The 18,792-nt window shown below is 31.5% G+C and overlaps 1 protein-coding gene across 1 annotated transcript in view; it reads right to left on the bottom strand.

Moving 5' to 3' along the window:
- Nucleotides 1-3,559: 3,559 nt before the first annotated feature.
- Nucleotides 3,560-18,792, bottom strand: part of LOC133329495 (reticulon-1) — a 45,128-nt gene continuing 29,895 nt past the window's right edge. The window contains exons 3-6 of the mRNA XM_061537967.1: nucleotides 5,953-6,160; nucleotides 5,673-5,881; nucleotides 3,881-3,986; nucleotides 3,560-3,814 (exon numbers count right to left, since the gene is read on the bottom strand). Of these exons, the coding sequence (XP_061393951.1) occupies nucleotides 3,748-3,814; nucleotides 3,881-3,986; nucleotides 5,673-5,881; nucleotides 5,953-6,160 (590 nt within the window). The 3' untranslated portion in view covers nucleotides 3,560-3,747. The remainder of the gene's footprint in view (nucleotides 3,815-3,880; nucleotides 3,987-5,672; nucleotides 5,882-5,952; nucleotides 6,161-18,792) is intronic.

The raw sequence follows: 18,792 nt of genomic DNA on the forward strand, positions 1-18,792 counted from the left end.
TAAAATTATATTATTTATAAGGACACCAGTTCCATCCACATTTTTTTTCCAATTAACTCCTCTCCTCCTTGGCTCACGTCCTATTTGGTGTTAGAATGTTCAGAGCCGTGTCTCCATGTGTAGCTTAAGCTACAAATTTGACTTTATCCATAGATGGTGGTTTGTGTTTTACAGGTTGACTTCGATCTTCTTTAAGAATTTGACCACAATGTTCAGACTTTCTAAGCCTTGTGTATCAGTAAACTCTTCTACTGTGAAGGAGTCACATAGTTGCGGGAAGCATCTTCTTTTGTTACTAAATTTACGAAATCTAAAATTTACATGCGCAGCTGTTTGGATTCTATTGAACGACTCGGACTTTATAGGTTATCCGTATTTAAAAACACACGTGTTAGTTAAGCGAACGCTTAACAACCGCCATTTTGAAAAAATCTATTTTTAAGCCCGTGGGCGTATAATACTCATTTAAACTTTTTTAGGTCACGTCTTTCTTGTGAGCCGTCCGAGGACGAACTCGTCCATCCACATTTACCACATGACTTGCACTGCACTTCCCCCTCTTAATAAAGTTAGAATTTTATTTTAAATTCTTAACCCTTTCAGTGTTTTTGTCGAATATATTCGACATTTAAAAGTACTCTCTTTCTTTGCAATTTTTCGGTTATTCTATGTACCGTTACTATTGATGTTTTTGTTTTTGCTGGAAGACAGACGAAACTGTCCGAGGGTTAAAATTAATACTGCTATTTTTTCTACTCTATGCCTTTATATGATTTTAAATACAAAACTTTAGATTTTTATTCCAACAAAAATTTTTTTGACACTGAAAGGGTTAATTTGAATTTAACATATTTTGTTAAAAAATATAACAAAATACAAATAAACATATATCTGAGATTACTAAAACTGGTTTCAAGAAAATTTCATGAGACACTCTTAGATTATCCCAATTTTACCACCTTGTTACTACAAATTTGTACGAGGATTAATTATTTCAACCTGCCTAATAGAGCTCAGTTCTTCTTGGACCTCACTCACAGTCTTTTGTAACCGAACTTTTGGGAATTTTAGGGTAACCTCACGTTTTCTGACGTTTTCAGATGAATAACCCTTATTAGTATGAATAACCCTTACTGGCGTTAAAACTACAGTGCCACAGTAGGTAAAACATAATTTTATACAATACTCACATGCCTTTATCTCCGAAATCATCTCCTAGGTGAAAGACTAGGCTTCATGAATTTGAAAATAAATACACACATTATATATTTTGTAATTATTTATTAAGGTTTGAATTTTTATTTGGATTTAAATCGATTTCAGTTTTCTTTTTTATTTATTAATATTTTTCTTTGTTGTTGTTGTGAATGTTGAAAACCAACTTTGTTTTATGGACTCCATCTTAATTGTTTTTTTGTTTGTAGCTATCAATTTATTTCGTATAAATTATTTTGTTTGATTTATTAATTATTTTTAATTTGTTTATGTCTAAGTAATAAGAAAGAAAAAAGGAAATTAATAACTAAACTATGTTGCATGCAGCAGCAGTATGATTTAATGATCATGATTAATGATGACGCGAAGGCATATTTAAAATCAATATTACAATCATACATATGGTGGTAAAGCTGATATTTGAAAACAAAACAAATCTAATAAGGCATATTTTTTTTAAGATGAAAGCAATCTAAGAACATTTAACAAAACTTTGAAAATATAAATATATTTTCATTTCGCTTTTTGTTGCTTCTTCTTCTTTTAACAAAATTCAATTTAATACATATTTATAAGGCATTTTATTGTAACAAATTCTCCCGAAAAATACACTTAATAAACAAAAGCAAATCATTTAATGGCAATGATGCTATTATTCTGTTATTTTTTATTTATAAATATATTAATTGTTTATATTGTATATTTATATAAGCCTTTTGGAACGGAACATTACAATGAAAGTAAATTATATTTAAAAAATAACATATCGTCATAACACTGTATTGTAAAATGATGACACAACAATTTGGTTACAATCAAATGTGTGCTGTGAAAGTCCTTCAGAACTCTAAGCTCCATAATTACTTTTTTTATTGTTATAATTAGATGGGCTGCTGTAAATCCATTTTCCACAAAATAAATCTAGTTGGAGATTTTTCATTCCCATCTTTGTCTGACGAACCAATTTGATGTGCCTTCAAATTGACTATGCAATGCCGTTTATGTATTTTTAAATATTTATGCAATAATATTTTTTGCTAGCTGTATGTGTATGACGCAATATAAATGAGAGTGCATGTATTTTTGTTTAATATTAGTTCATACTACCTGTTAAATTTGGACAGTTTCACCAAAAAAAACCGGATGTCAGGATATCAATGTAGTTGTCAAAAGTTACTTTAAAATCTGACAGAAATGATATACCGACCAACAGACTTAAATGCATTACAAAATTTATTAGCCATTGTTACAATTATTCCGAAAACCATTAAAAAATCTGTAGATATCATTATTTTATGTTCTTTACATTCTGATGATGACAATGGCTACTTAAATTTGAATACTTACTAAGAAATCAAAAATCATAGTTTTCATACATATAATTCACTTTTATGGTTTTGGTATTTTAAGATTTTTTTATTTATTTTTAATATAGTTTTGTTTTTAAGTTCTCTGGTTTTTAAATATTATTTTTCTTCAAGTAAATGTAGCTAAATAGCTGAATAATGATGTCATTATAAATTTAAGTCTTCTTTAACTAAAAGTTAAGCTAAAGTTTTTTCATTTTTTTTTTTATATTTTTTGTGGAAAAAAATCAACAAATTGGGAAAGATTTTGTTCTGTTCTTAATGGGGTTTTTGATTAAATAAGTCTGTGTATAAACTAAAAAATAATAACAGCTTGAAATTGCATTGATATTTAGGGTGGTCCCATACAAAAGAGAATTTAAAATTTGATCTTTTTTCAAAAAAATAGATCAGGAAATAACACAGCTTAACGCAAGGATTTTTGAGTAATATAGATAAATTTGTTTTTTTTCAGGTTGGGGAGAAGAGAACATCCACAGGACCACTCAAATACAATTCTCCTCAATGAATAAAAAATAGTCAATCATAATATTTTCAAAGTAAAAAAAAAAAAAATAGATTTATAAAAAATAAAACATTATAATTAAGTTTAGTAATGTATCAATCAATAATTATATCAAGGATACTAAATGTATAACCTCCTTTACAATAAGCATTGCGTTATTACAAAAAACAAGTTAGGTTATTAGCTACGATTGAATACAATTTGAAAAATAAGATAAAAAATAAAAAACAAAAAATTAAATTTATAAAAATATAAAAAACAAGAGTTCAGAAATAAATAACTTCGTTCGTTTTTTTTTTTAATTAGGATAAACAAAAATTGCAAACAATTTTTCTTGAATTTTAGCTGTTCTTCATTGTTGTTACGTTTTTTAAGTTTAAAAATTGTTGATTTGAAATTTTGTTGTTGTTCTGCTGTTTATTTTCTTCTTGATTTTTTTCTTCCTTTAAATATGAGTTGAGTTTTCCATTTGTTTGTTTATTATATATAAATTAATTTTGGATTTTTTTTATTAATTTTCTTATAAACACAAAAAAGAAAAGTAATTGCAATTTGGGTAAAAATTTGCGTTCATTTCTTTGTTTACTTCTAACGATGTTAATACAAATGTATATCATTTAAATAATGGTTGCGTTTCTGTTGTTTTGTTGTTGTTACGGTTTACTTGTCCTTATCTGTTTCGGCAGCAATTGGCTTCTTGTTGCCAATGGGAATGGCTGCTTTGATTCTGAAAATTGATAATAGAAAATTTGAATTAATATTTATTTTTTTGAAAATTTGTTAGTCAACTTACTTCTCAGTAACTTCAGCTACTTTGCTTCTGGCCAAATCCAAATAAGTGTCAATGGATTGTTTGTTGTTTTCATAGACCTTGGGCAATGTGAACAAGGAGACAAAGGCTGAAATTGAAAATAAAAAAACATAAGATAAGATATCACAATTTAGATATACAGTGAGTTATGTATTAACCTACATCAAATATAGAGCATCCATGGAAGGTTTAATATAGAAAAATTTTTATAGAATTCCTAAGTAAATACTTCCTATCAATATTAGGTAAATTATATATGTTCACTGTGAATGGCCTATAAATGATTTATCCTATGCAATAATTTTAGACATAAGCAATCTACAGATTTTTTATATTATCCAATATCTAGAGAACATAAATGCTACTGATTGGGAAAAACGCAGCGTATAGGGCAACCCTGCAGACAGTAGCAACAAGTAATGCGATGGAGAATTATCGGTAGAAAAGGAGAGAGAGGAGAAACGTATTTTCAGAATTAGAAGAAAGAACAAGAAAAACGTAAGCGTGAGCAAATCGAGATGTACCAAACCGAAGGCTTTGGTGCAGAGGCACATCTTCCTGTAGAGATGAAGAAGGAAACTTCGTGACAGATACAGACAGCGTGTTGAGGATATGGAAGCTTCTGGTATCAAATAGTAGCAGTGAAGAAGATTCCCAGAACCAATAAGAGATGACGGTATAGAGTGTATACCACCTAGCCAAGATGAGGTCAGAATAGCAATTAATCGGCTGAAGAATAATGAAGCAGTAGGTACCGATGGGTTATCAGCCGAACTATTCAAAACTGGTGGTCAGATGCTGGTAAGGAGCATGCCCAATGATTGGAACGTCAGCATCCTGTGTCCCGTGCACAAAAAAGGAAACAAGACAATATGTGCCAACTATAGAGGAATTAGTTTTCTTCCCATCGCATATAAACCGCTATCAAGTGTGATGTGTGAACGACTGAAGCCAATGGTCAATGGTATTGGAGCATACCAATGCGGCATCATAACTGACAAATCAACCATTGACTAGATTTTCACTCTGTGCCAAATCCTGGAAAAGACCCACGAAAAACACATCGACACATTTCACCTAATTCGTCGACTACAAAGCCGCATTCGACAGCCCTACCCGTTCAGAGGTGTTTAAAGCCATGACTGCGTTCGGCATTCCTGCAAAATTAATACGGCTATGCAGGATAACTTTAAGCGGCAGAAGGTCAGCAGTTAAAGTCGGAAAGGACCTATCGGAGCCCTTCAATACTGAACGAGGATTCATACAAGGTGACTGTTTGTCGTGTGGCCTTTTTAACATCCTGCTGGAAAGGGTCATACGAGAGGCAAAGGTGAACCAAACAAGTTTATATATACCTTGGTACGGCCATAAATAAAACTAATGAAATCAGTTTTAAAATTTGGAGAAGGATAGTGATGGCCAACATATGCTACTATGGTCTAAGTAAGCAGTTTAGAAACAAGGACACCAAGTTTTTCATTTCCAAGAAATACATAAACTATTTTTTTATTTATCTTTTTCCAACTAATATAATTTTTAGAATAATAATGCCTTGCTCTAAGATTTTCTAAAGGTCTATGTCTATGTTTATGGTAGAAATGAATATGAATAAATATAAAGAAATGAAAGTTGTCTACTAAGAACATTTTAAAAGGGAATGATATCCTATTTGTGGGCATCGTTTAGAATACATTATCCTTATTGTAAATAAACATAAAAACTCTTATCTCTCAAAATCGTCTATTTTAAATATTATCATCGTTATTTTACTTACCCAAAATAACCAATGTCATGCCATTGAACCAGGCTCCAATATAGGTCATAACCCACAAAATAACACCGAATTTAATGGAATCGACCAAATCTTCAACCAAGAATAATCTTCTCAATTCAGCTGTGAAACCATTTATGTGGGCAACAGCAACACCGGCAATATTTTGGATTTTCTCCTGTGACAAGGTCAAGTCAAATTCCAAGTATTCTCTGTTTGGGATATATAAAAAGAGACCATTAGTTGCTAAATATTGAAAAGAAGATAGATATGCACAACTTACTTGAAGGGATGTCCATCTGAGGTCTTTTGTATGGCTTGCATTACGGATTTGTAGATTCTGAATGCAATTGTGCCGGCCAAAAGCAGTAGTGACAAATAGGCGAAAACACTGATGACGGAGAAACATGAGATAGCCAAAAGGGTGACAAGGCCAGCACCAAAAACAATACCGGATTTTTTCACATCACGCCAATAGATGAGCGACTCCACTGTAAAGAAGGAGAAGATTAATTATTATTATTTTTTCGTTAAAAAAGGAAATGGTGTAGAATTTAGAATATATATTCTTGTAGAAAAATAGAAAAAACAAAATACATTTTCAAATATAGCAAAAAGAAAATGAGCGGAATTTTCTGTTGAAATAACAACAACAATGCCTGACTGGCAGCAAAAATAATAATATTTTGCACACATGCCGTCGCCGTAGTATGAAATGAAATTACACTCAAAATTTTGGTTGTTATTTTTTCTAAATTATGCAATCTCTACGAAAAGAAATATTCTTAATATTTTAATTGTAAGGAAAATTTGGGGCTTCAACACAAAACTATTTGTTTTCATAGTTATTACTTTTGTTTTGTTTTTGTTACACTGAGATAGATAGGTATTCGGGGTAATTCCAAAAATCTTAAGAAAGATCAATCCGTAGCAACAATTAAATATATATTACTTTTTTTTAAATTCTTTGCTGCGTACAAGTTAGCCAAATTTGAGTGACTGACGTATTTGTTCTCGTTGTCGTTTTCGTTGTTACTGTGTAGCCAGCCTGCCTGCCTTAACTTTATTTATTTTTCGTATGGGTGAAAATGTTTATTTTTGTCTAAAAAGCAGGAACACCGAATGGAGAATTCGACAGTGGGAAATTTTATTTTCTCCATGCTAGTGCGAGAGAGGAGAGAACAATTTAATTTGTTTTCATAGAGAGTGACGAGTAGGTATTTGTTCTTTTTCTTCACCGGGAATGTGAAACATTTCATTTCACGCCTCTTAGTTATGGGGCATTCATTCACATTACTGTGCGAAGTAGGGTATTTCCTTAAATACTTATTAATAGATTACAAAAACATGTATATTATTTACATAGCAATTTCTTTTATGATAAAATTTTATTATTTTAAAATTAGTTTATATTTCAGAAATAATACGTATAAATGTTTATATAAACTGCTCCCTAGCTTTTGAATCGATGTTCTTAATTCGTTATCCCGGTATACAGATAACTAATTCAACGAAGAACTGAGTTTATACATGTACATTTATAATCCATCGCCTCACCATTGCACGGGATAGTCTAATGAAGAGAGAAGCCCTCTTGCTGTCATTGGATGCTAACACAATAAATCGGCTATATCTCCAAAAATCGTAGAGATTTTCACTTGAAATTTTATAGGGAAACCGAGAATGGTGGGTCCCCTTAATGCAAACATTTTTTTGACAATTAAATTCCAATACAATAATTTCTTCATGTCATTTAAAATATTTAAAAAATCTGAAATTATAACAATGTGTAATGGATATTAAACACATTAACATAACAAATTGTTTTCAATTTCAATATTTGGATATGCATGTATTTAAAGCTGATTATGTATTCGTAACGCCCGACACGACTCACAGTCGTAGTACTTAAAAATTGGAACAAAAGCAAAAGTGCCGATGACTTCAAATAATAAAAAAAAAATTTGAAACTTTCTAAAAAAAAAAAATGAAGACTACTCATACATGAAAAATTTGGAACGCTGATGCAGATGTGCTGTGAATTAAACTCTTTTGTTGTCACGTTATTCAAATATGTGTGTTGCTAGGCGTGTTAACTTTGTATAGGGATTATTCAAAATTAGGTTATTTAATTTTATTCTATTTTAAAGTGAAACTTTATTAAATTGACGTCAGAGATTTCAGTGGGATAGATAGATAAAACTGAGGTATTTTGAACTAATTGGGACCTACAAGAAAGGGGTCAGGCGGTTTGATTGAATTACGATATGACTTAAAACTGTTACTGATTGCAACAAACATGAATATTTTCCATAGTTTCTGTGTAACGTTTTGGGAATGTTTTGAGTCACACTTGATTTACTTTCGGCATGACATAATGCAGTAGATATGCATAGAAAAAGCATATAAATGAATATTAATAGATATAAATATATTAACATTTGAATCCGAATAAATTAGCATTTTCATTTATGTTGGCTGGAAATCTGGTTTAAAAATTCAAACCTTTTAAGAAATTTGATTTATTATTTTTTTCGGTAGAGTGTGCAAGCTAAGAAAAGCCCACAGATGCGTGCATCTTAAATAGTTTCGAATTATTCTAAGTTTCAAACTATTCTAGTCGGTTCGTTAAACAATGTAAAGATGTGTGAAATTGTCTAAGGTTTAGATTGAAAATACACTTTTTTATTAGAACAATTGACTAACGTATATTCAGAATTTTTATTTTAAATTATATGGAATGGGGTAGGAAAAAGTCCCAATCATAAGTTCCATAAAATATTGTAAAATAATCTGACATAGACTATAAAGCCACATTCGACAGCCCTATCTGTTCAGAGATGTTTAATGTCATGCCGGCGTTCAGCGTTCCTGCAATACTGAACGAGGATTCATACAAGGTGACAGTTTGTCGTGTGGGCTTTTTAACATCCTGCTGGAAAGGGTCATACGAGAGGCAAAGGTGAACCAAACAAGTTTATATATACCTTGGTACGGCCATAAATAAAACTAATGAAATCAGTTTTAAAATTTGGAGAAGGATAGTGATGGCCAACATATGCTACTATGGTCTTAGTAAGCAGTTTAGAAACAAGGCCACCAAGTTTTTCATTTCCAAGAAATACATAAACTATTTTTTATTTATCTTTTTCCAACCAAAATAATTTTTAGAATAATAATGCCTTGCTCTAAGATTTTCTAAAGGTCTAGGTCTATGTTTATGGTAGAAATGAATATGAATAAATATAAAGAAATGAAAGTTATCTACTAAGAACATTTTAAAAGGGAATGATATCCTATCCTATTGTAAAATAATCTGACATAGACTATAAAGCCACATTCGACAGCCCTATCTGTTCAGAGATGTTTAATGTCATGCCGGCGTTCAGCATTCCTGCAAATTTGATACGCCTATGCAGGATAACATTAACTGACACAAGGCCTGCAGTTAAAATTGGAAAGGACCGATCTATTGCCGACAAGGTGACAATTTGTCGTGTCATCTTTTTAACATTCTGCTGGAAAAGTTGAACAGAAATGACACTCTGTACACAAAAAGTATAGGTTACTCGCCTAAGCCGATGACATCGATATAATGTGCCGAACATTGCGAACGGTAACAACCACCTTTAAACAAATTGAAAAGAACAAGTCTGCCAAAATGGGTCTGGCAGTAAATGGCGAGGAGAAGACCGAGCTGATGGTATCAGCGCGCAGTAGACTCAGACCAACTATGGAACTTGAGAACTACAGTTTCAGACTAACTATGGAACTCTACAAGACGCTGACACTACCCTTGCTGTTGTATAGATTTGAAACATGGGTACTTGCGCAAGCTGCAGATGAGGTACCTCTTGGAGTGTTTTTGAGATAAAAATTCTTCGAAAGATATAAATTCTACAAACCAAAATCTCTCAAGAAAGGGTCATATTTATTGTGACGCCTTAAAATATGCTACCATTTTTGTACGTGTTCCTATATTGATAACTTTTTGCTAAGATGTCTGCTCTGAACTGAAAAAGAGAAATGATTTTTAAGGATATAAACAAATTTTGAAAATGGTTGGTGTCGAATGTAAAATGAAACCAGTTAGGAAAATTCAAAAGTCGGACGGTGTCGTCTATATGATACTCATCACCACTTTGGGTACATACAAGAGATGTTCATATGTACAATATCCTTTATGGAGCTATATCGATAATGATTCCAACAAAGTATACTTATTTCTGTACGCTGTGCAAAATTTTGTGCCAATCGGCTTAAATTTGACTCGTTGGTGCTCCATTTGCATATATATGGGAGCTATATCTAAATCTGAACCGATTTTCTCCAATTTCTCCTTGGGCCAAATAAGTGACTTGTGCAAAATTTCATCCAAATCGGATTATAAATGCGACCTGTACTTTGTTCACGACTCAGAAAGTGATTCTATGCAAAAGATTCCGTTTGCCTGTTATTTCGATTCTTTTTGCCTGTTACAACCATATGCACAAAGAAATAATAACCTGTATAACAGTGTGGTGAAGGGTATAAAAAATTGATCGATATTAAAAATTATTACAGCCATCTCGTTGGTTATCTTTTATTAGGTTTAGATGAAGTGAATTATATATGAGGTGTGATATTTATAACATTTCAGATGTTATTTTGTTTATAGAAGAAATTTAGGATGTATTTTTCAGTAAAAAATATATAGAAGTCCCTCTGTAGACAAACTGTTTTTCCAACCGATTTAATATCTCCAAATTTACATTTCTATATAAGAAAGCTTCAGATGTTCTCCAACTCATTTATTTAGAATTCAACAAACCGACACATCGATAGAAAATTGTCAAACTTAAGAAATCGAACACGAAATAGGAAATTTATCGATAGTCAATATTTTATATTATATGGGTTTTCCAATAAGAGCTCTTAATGTGGCAATAAAAGAAAAAATTTCCCTTTTAATACATTTTTAGCTATGACGTAGTTTCTACTTGTCAATAATAAAATCAACTGAAATATAGAATAATTCAAGCTAGCATCTTTTGTAGGAAACTCCTATATCTGGAGAAAACTACTAAGTTTTATTGTAACCTTTCCGAGCTAATTTATTTTCTGGTAAATTTTTACAACTGCTTTCCCGAGTTTGACCCAACTTTATGTAAGGTTAATATTTTACCTATTATTTCAAAAAAATTGAAATGTTTTTATTATATAATTTATTAGATGAAATATAAAAATAACTTGGTTTTTCACTATCACTAGCTGGGACATAGCTCTGGCAGGCATCATCGTCAACAACAACACACAGATAACGCAAAAAAAAAGAATAACTAAAAATGGTACTCACAATAAATCTGCAAGAAAAAGCAAAAACAAAACATAACGAAAACAAATTTGGTGATGAGAAGGAGCAGGTTTGTTGTCAACATTATGATTATTATTGTTGTTGTTGCTGCTGTTGTTGTTATTCTATCATTTGAGAGATGTGATAACCTTGAATTATTAGCCAGCTAGCCAGCCAGCAAGCCCAGGCAACAACAATTAAAATTTCTTCTGCTTTTGACAATGAAAACGCAAACAACGAACATAATTTGTGATCAAGAAATGGCAATGTTTTCACGTACCCATGGATGTGTGTAAAAATATATGTACATACATCTTAGAATAAGAAGACTAAGATACATTTTGCTGTTAGCTACTAAAAACTCAAATGGCTGAATGAAAGCGTGGCATTTTCAATTTGTTTTTTTACAACAAAAAAAAATGAGTTAATACCAAGAGGAGGCCCATCACGATGGAATAGGGAAGATGGAGGGGCGGGCGAAGAAAAATATCGTCGATCGGTTCGTTGATCGAATAGAGGCAGCAACACGACACAATGCTAAGGTAAGCTCTATAATACACACATGTGGCGTAGAACAAAAAATTGCATACGTCAACACGTTTAGCCCCCCACCACCAATTCCTCCACAACACCAACAACTCGTTAACAACACAACTGATTGTGTATGTACGGATGTGTATGCACGATTTTTTGAAAGGTAGCATTTGTTGGTTATTACGATGTTTTATATTATTTATAATAATGTTGTTGTTGTTGGTGGTGGTGTATAGTATTGAGATCAACACATCACCTACCTTTTGATTATTGAACAATTGAAGTGACCAACCAACCAGCCACGTTGACAAATATAGGTGGTATATGTGTTCGTAGCTATCTGGCTGGCTGTCTGTCTGTCAGTTTAAAGTGGGAAACTTTCCTTTATAATCGATTTGATTTTTATTACTGTCATTATGCGTTGAAAACACTTTTGAAATTACTTCACTGATTAGATTTTTGATTTTTTCTTCGTTAGCAAAATAAGTTGTTCAAGTGAAGAAGGTGGCACACGTTGCCGAACAAATATACACGCCTCTAGTTATAAATGTAGATAGGTATGTGGGCATAGTTTATAATTTATGGGGATATAATGTCGAGAGGGAAAACTTGTATATAGACCTTCAGAAGTTATATACGATAATTTTAGAGAGAATAGGGTGTACAGAGGGTATTTTGTTTGCGGAATGGCACCGTAGGTATGTTATCTCTAAAAGACAATATATAGACCTTCACAACTTTCTCAGTGGGCCGATCTCAATGAAAAGGGGTTTTTTTTTTTGAAAAGTAGAGCTTTTCAAAAATTCAAATAAAAGACATGTTAAGACCTAACGAAAGTAAATTTTATATAAGGTCTAAATGGGACCCTGCGGAATTATATTCCATCTAGAAGAAACCTGCCGAAGGCCCTCCATAATGGGCCATTCTAGAGATCCTACAAAAGAAGATATTCGAGCACAAAGGTCGACTTATAGACTTTTCGATTTTTGAAAAGTCGACTTTGCGATTTCCTCAAAGATCAAAAGTCGACGTCAACCAAGATCCAATAATAAGGTCGTCCGATAAGGAAACGTAAACAAAAAAATTTGACAGCTTGGGGGATTTTAACCCAAAATTGTCTATAACTGACTTCAACTTTTAGACTTTTCAATACAAAAAAGTCGATTAATCGATTTACTTATTCTTCTAAACAACCTTTATCTGACGAGGGGACCTTCGATCCATTGAAGACATGTTAAGGGTAAATAAACCTTGGTATGTCTTCAATATTTATCGCAGATATTATATATACAATTTAAGCTGCAGGACATATTTAGGTGTTAATCGTACATCGTGGGACTTGTCAAAAATATATCATTTGTCTTACAATGTTTTTTGTACACAATGAAAGAAATTGTATTTACACAGAGCCATCTGTATATTTTATGATCATCAAAGTTTTTAATACATAGAAGACTTGTACTAAAACTTTCGATACAATAAAAGACTTATCAGAGATATTTTTTGATAGTTTTCCCCTGCCAAAGAATCACTTTTTAAAATTGCATTTATACAGAGGCAACTGTATTTTTTATGATGAAAACATTTAATACATAGGAGACTTGTAGCAAAACTTCCGATACGACAAAAGAATCATAAGAAATATTTTTGACAGTTTTCCCTTCCATAGGGAATCTCTTTTTCAAATCACATTATAACAACATTACATTTACGCGGAGCCAACTGTATAATTTATGTTGAACGATAACATTACGTTTACGTGTCGATTGATAAATGTCGTCGTGGATGGATATAGTGACAAGGAAAACGAGCATTTTATGGGGGATAATTGTCCTCAGTTTATTATTTCACCATTTATTCTGGTTATTACCTGGTCCTCTTTCGGGTAATGGTTGTTGATTTGATGAATTATTGCGTGCATACTTTCTACCACCGGCCATAATTACAATTTTTATTTATTTTTTTAGAGGAATGGGGGATTATTATAGCACACGCGTCGTTTACAAAAATTTGGCGCCAAAGGAACAAAACTTTCTTATAAAAGAAATAGTTATAACAAAAAAAAATGACACACAACGCGTACAAATGCGTGTCCAACTCTAATTAAACGACGTTTAGTTTTAGGAAATTCGTAGCGATACTGCAGACCGCCAACGTTTTTCAGGGAATGACGTTTACTCAATGACTAAAGACAACGTACTTCTAAATACAAAAAACGTAACTTGAAAAAAGCAGCGGCAGCAGCAAAGCCTTCATTCAGATTGTTGTTAGTGCTATTGTTGTTGTTGCTGTTTGGCGTTGGAGCATGTTTGGAGAATGTACAGCAGACAGCCAGCCAAGCAAGCAAATAGATAATACAGCTCGCAACAACATCAGCTAAACGGAGAGAGCAACACTCTGACAGTCAAGCCGCCAGCACAGCACACACAACCAAACCAGCCATTCAATTGTCAGGGTTTCGTTGTTATTGTCTTTGGTAGGCTTCTTAATAAGAGTTGGTTCCCCCCGGTTTGAGTATGTACACATAATATTTAAAGTTGCAACGTAGCCTATATACAGATAGTAAAGAAGAATAACCACAACAACAAACAACAACATCGAATTGAAGATTGTAGCAGCAAGTACGGCTTTACATTGTTTACTTTTAGTTTTTTTGTTTTTGGTGGGGAACAGGTTTTTAGGGACTAATTTTCGTTTTGTTGTTGTTTTCTTTTAAATTAAAATGTTCACTATATGAGAGTGAGAAGAGAGTATTTCGTGGGAGAACGAATGTAAACACTAGAGAGTAAAAGTCATATGCATGCATGTGAGTACAAAAAGACTGTATAGAATAATGTAATGATTTATTGGTCGAAAAAGAAATTGGTCGCATTTATAAAAAGTGAAATTTAGTTAAGGAAATTAGATCTTAATGGCCTTTTATATATAATCAGTACGATTTTTTTTTTTTGCATTGGGAAATAATTGGGACATGGGTAAAAAAAATTAAAAATTTTTATTTATAACGAAGATATAAGAATTTCGAGTTCGTTGATCCGAAATAAAAAATATTTAAAATAGAACTAAAAATTAAAATGGAAATAGTAAATATTTAAAATAGAAATTGAAAACGATTTTTATTTATATAAATCGTATAGCCTCAAGTAACTCGCCTAATCTAAATTGGGACTTGGCAATTTATTATCAATAATTTTAATATTACACATAAAAGCTATAATCTACCAACTTTCATATTGTTAACGGCAACCCTGCTCTCACTGATAAAGCCCCAACAACATCTCTAAGAAACACACCAGACAACAAGAGAGCAAATATACATAACCGCAGAATGCTCAAATATTGAATTAAACAGAAAAAAACAAGGTTTGCAAAAAAACTAACTAAGGTAAGCGCAAACGATTAATTGGCGCGTGGTCTTTTCAAGCCTTCGTATTTTGCCTGCCTACTAGTCAAATAACGTGTCAAGTTTTTACGAAGTATTACGTTACCTTCGTATTTAACAGAGCGACGACTACACGACAAAACACCATAACAGAGGAGTACAATAAAATGTTGATGCGACGACATTTGTTATTGTCTCCAAGGAAAGAAAGACATACGAAACGAGAACTCTCCACTATCGTATATTTGAAAGACATCATCATGGTAGTAGTGGGTGCGGTTTAAATGTATTTATGAGTCATGAAATGCATGCAGCATTTGTGACAGAGCTTGGAAACAAAATAGTGGAGAGAATGTGTGTGGGGGAGAAGAAGACCCCACCACTTCAACTGATTATAGAGAGCTACTAGTGAGCACAACTAGCGATTATAAAAGAATGACGTATGATGATGTATTTCCATTCTAATGAGACTGACATTTTATATGCCACTATAAACACGATATGCTTTGAACCTGCTAAAATGACAAATACATTTGTCAAATTATATACTTTATCGTCGTCGTTGAGCTATTCTGAAAAATGTACGAGCGAGAAGAAATTTGAGTAAGTAGTAAATTGAGATGGTGAGATTTTTGTTGTTAGTTTTGTTTTTTTTTTTTTGTTTGCATTGCTATGGTTTAATTCAAAAGAAACAATAGTAGAAATTCTTCTCTAAACTTGACTGACTGTGTAATGTTTGGTGTTTTCCAACAGAACATTTGACGTGATAGATTTACTGTAGGTATGCAGTGTAGATTAAGTAAATGGGGGACGAAATAAATCAAAGTCAATTAAGATGTTGTTATTTTATAAGGTGTCATGTTTGTTGAAAAAATAATGGTTATTGATGGGTGCATCGATCAATCAGTTAATCGTTTTTTTTTTTTTGAAACACCGTTAATTGCCGCTTTTAATAAACTTAAGGAGTTTAAACGTGAATGTGAATCGGCGAAAATTTATCCATCAATCCTTGTAAAGCCTGGTTCGGAAATAGAATTCCTTATCCAAACCCAATTTTTTTGTCACCGAGTTTTAATGTCTCGGAACCTATAACAGATAAAGCACTGCTGGGTACTAATTTTTATTCGATTTCTTATGGCAAGGGTGTTTTTTTAATTTCTCAAGCCGTAGTTATCAATCGTTTGGAAACACATTCTAGGGTAAGTGCCCCTAATACAGGTACAGTGGTGGCCACAGAATTAAAACATTTACTGTGGTAAACATTTTTTGATCAGCCCTCGATTCGTTTGAAGTATTTTTGAAAATTTTTTAATTCAGAACACTTCGATATACTGCACTTAAGAGATTTTGTGTGGAAATGGAAAATTATTTCATGCAATTTTTCCATAAATAACGGTTTTTATGAAAATACATCGACTTTGAAGTGGCCATATAATTAAAACATTGTGTAATTTTTTACTTTACTGCATTTTTTTTTTAATATTTTTTAAAAAAGCTCTTTAATTTAGTTAAATTATGTAAACTAAGCACCGATAAAATCATTTACTGATAAAAATTTTTGAAAAAAATCTGTAAAATCTATCAAAATTGCCAACAATTTGTACAGTACACCTAACATTCAGAAAATCACCTTTATTATAGAAAATAAAGGTCCGAATGCACCAGAAATTGCTAGAATTAGTAAAAAACAATAAATAATTCTCAAAATAAATAAATATTTGAAATAAAAACTCAAAAAATGGGAATTAACCTAAAGGAACGATTCAATTTCAATAGCCTTTACTGAAGAAGGCCGGAATATTTTTGCAGTATGTGAGAAAATATCGATTGATATTGGTATTTATTATATCAAATCGATTGTTCGAGTAGTACAGAATATATTTAATCAAAAAATTTATCAGTCACAACAGAACGAACAGAGATCAACACCTATGTTGACGAGAAAACGTTTCTGGTACACAGCAGCATGTTTGATGGTTAACTCTTGACCCTTCAAATCTATTGAACATGACAATATTTTTCCAAAATAATATTTTTTGGAGAGAATAATGCCCATTTAATCTATTTTAGCCTAAAAGAAAGAAAAATTTTACAATTTGACAAATATTTAAAGTCTTGTGTTGAGCATCAAAAATGCTGCTGTGTGGCGGAATCTTTTACTCGTCAACATAGGCATTGATCTCTGTTCTTTCTGTTGTGACTGGTATATTTTTTGATAAAATATATTCTGTACTACTCGAACAATCGATTTGATGTAATAAATGCCAATATCAATCGATATTTCCTCACATACTGCAAAAATATTCCGGCCTTCTTCAATAAAGGCTATTGAAATTGAATCGTTCCTTTAGGTTAATTCCCATTTTTTAAGTTTTTATTTCAAATATTTATTTATTTTGAGAATTATTTATTGTTTTTTACTAATTCTAGCAATTTCTGGTGCATTCGGACCTTTATTTTCTATAATAAGGGTTATTTTCTGAATGTAAGGTGTACTGTACAAATTTTTGGCAATTTGATAGATTTTACAGATTTTTTTCAAAAATTTTTATCAGTAAATGATTTTATCGGTGCTTAGTTTACATAATTTAACTAAATTAAAGAGCTTTTTTAAAAAATATTAAAAAAAAAATGCAGTAAAGTAAAAAATTACACAATGTTTTAATTATATGGCCACTTCAAAGTCGATGTATTTTCATAAAAACCGTTATTTATGGAAAAATTGCATGAAATAATTTTCCATTTCCACACTAAATCTCTTAAGTGCAGTATATCGAAGTGTTCTGAATTAAAAAATTTTCAAAAATACTTCAAACGAATCGAGGGCTGATCAAAAAATGTTTACCACAGTAAATGTTTTAATTCTGTGGCCACCACTGTATATACCAATAGTCGATATCTGTTTTATTTAACTTCATGTAACTAAAAAATCTTATAAGCAAATATCAAAAATACCTTGAATATCTGTGTAAAATTTCATCGATCTAAGTTCATTTATTCAGCAACAATTTTACAAATATCAAAAATACCTTGAATCTCTGTGTAAAATTTCATCGATCTAAGTTCATTTATTCAGCAACAATTTTACATTTTGTCTTTTTAACACTACCGATAATTTTTGTTTCTTATGGAAAAATTAGAGGGCATGTCGATTTAAGACTTAAAATTATAAATTTTCCACAAGTATCTTTTTTTCGTTCAGGAGAACACTTTAGAATTTAAAATTATTAAAAAATATTAGGAATTATGATATTTTTATCGATGTTGCCCTTAGGAACAACAAGGTTTTCATATAGTCAGAATAATAAGCACCTTTCCGATAATTTAGACTCAAATTGAAATGTTAAATAAGTACTCTAAATAACGATTAATTTGTAAAAAAATCATTTTTGAGTGTTTTACATAATTCTTTTAATCTATGAAATGTGTAATTTAGCCATGCCGAGAATTGGGTAACGGGTTCCCAAAGCTGGCACCAAGTTTTACAATTGTAATATTTTAATAAATAAAACTATTTTATGTATCTTTTTCAATACCGCACTGATAGAAACGTCTGATAATAATTTATTAATGAAAATAATAGAAAAATCTATTAAATATACAAATAATCAATTTACTCTACTTTAATCGATTTTATATTTTCAAGACTTTCAATGGGCTTGTAAAGCTTGTTAAGGTTTGTAACATTGCAGATATATATTTGAAGATTTAAAGGAAAAGAAAAATAATTTACAATTTTTTTTGTTATTGTTTTGTCGTTGTTTTATTGGATTAAAGAAAAGTCCTCATGATAACTCCTCACTGGAACATCGGAATCCGAAAATTCCGACGGTGTTAAAAATGGTACATGAACTGGGCTTGTAAAGCTTGTTAAG

This window comes from Musca vetustissima, unplaced genomic scaffold, assembly GCF_032173495.1.
Source record: "Musca vetustissima isolate MV318-11 ecotype Yass unplaced genomic scaffold, APGP_CSIRO_Mvet_v1 utg6009, whole genome shotgun sequence".
NCBI lineage: Eukaryota > Metazoa > Arthropoda > Insecta > Diptera > Muscidae > Musca > Musca vetustissima.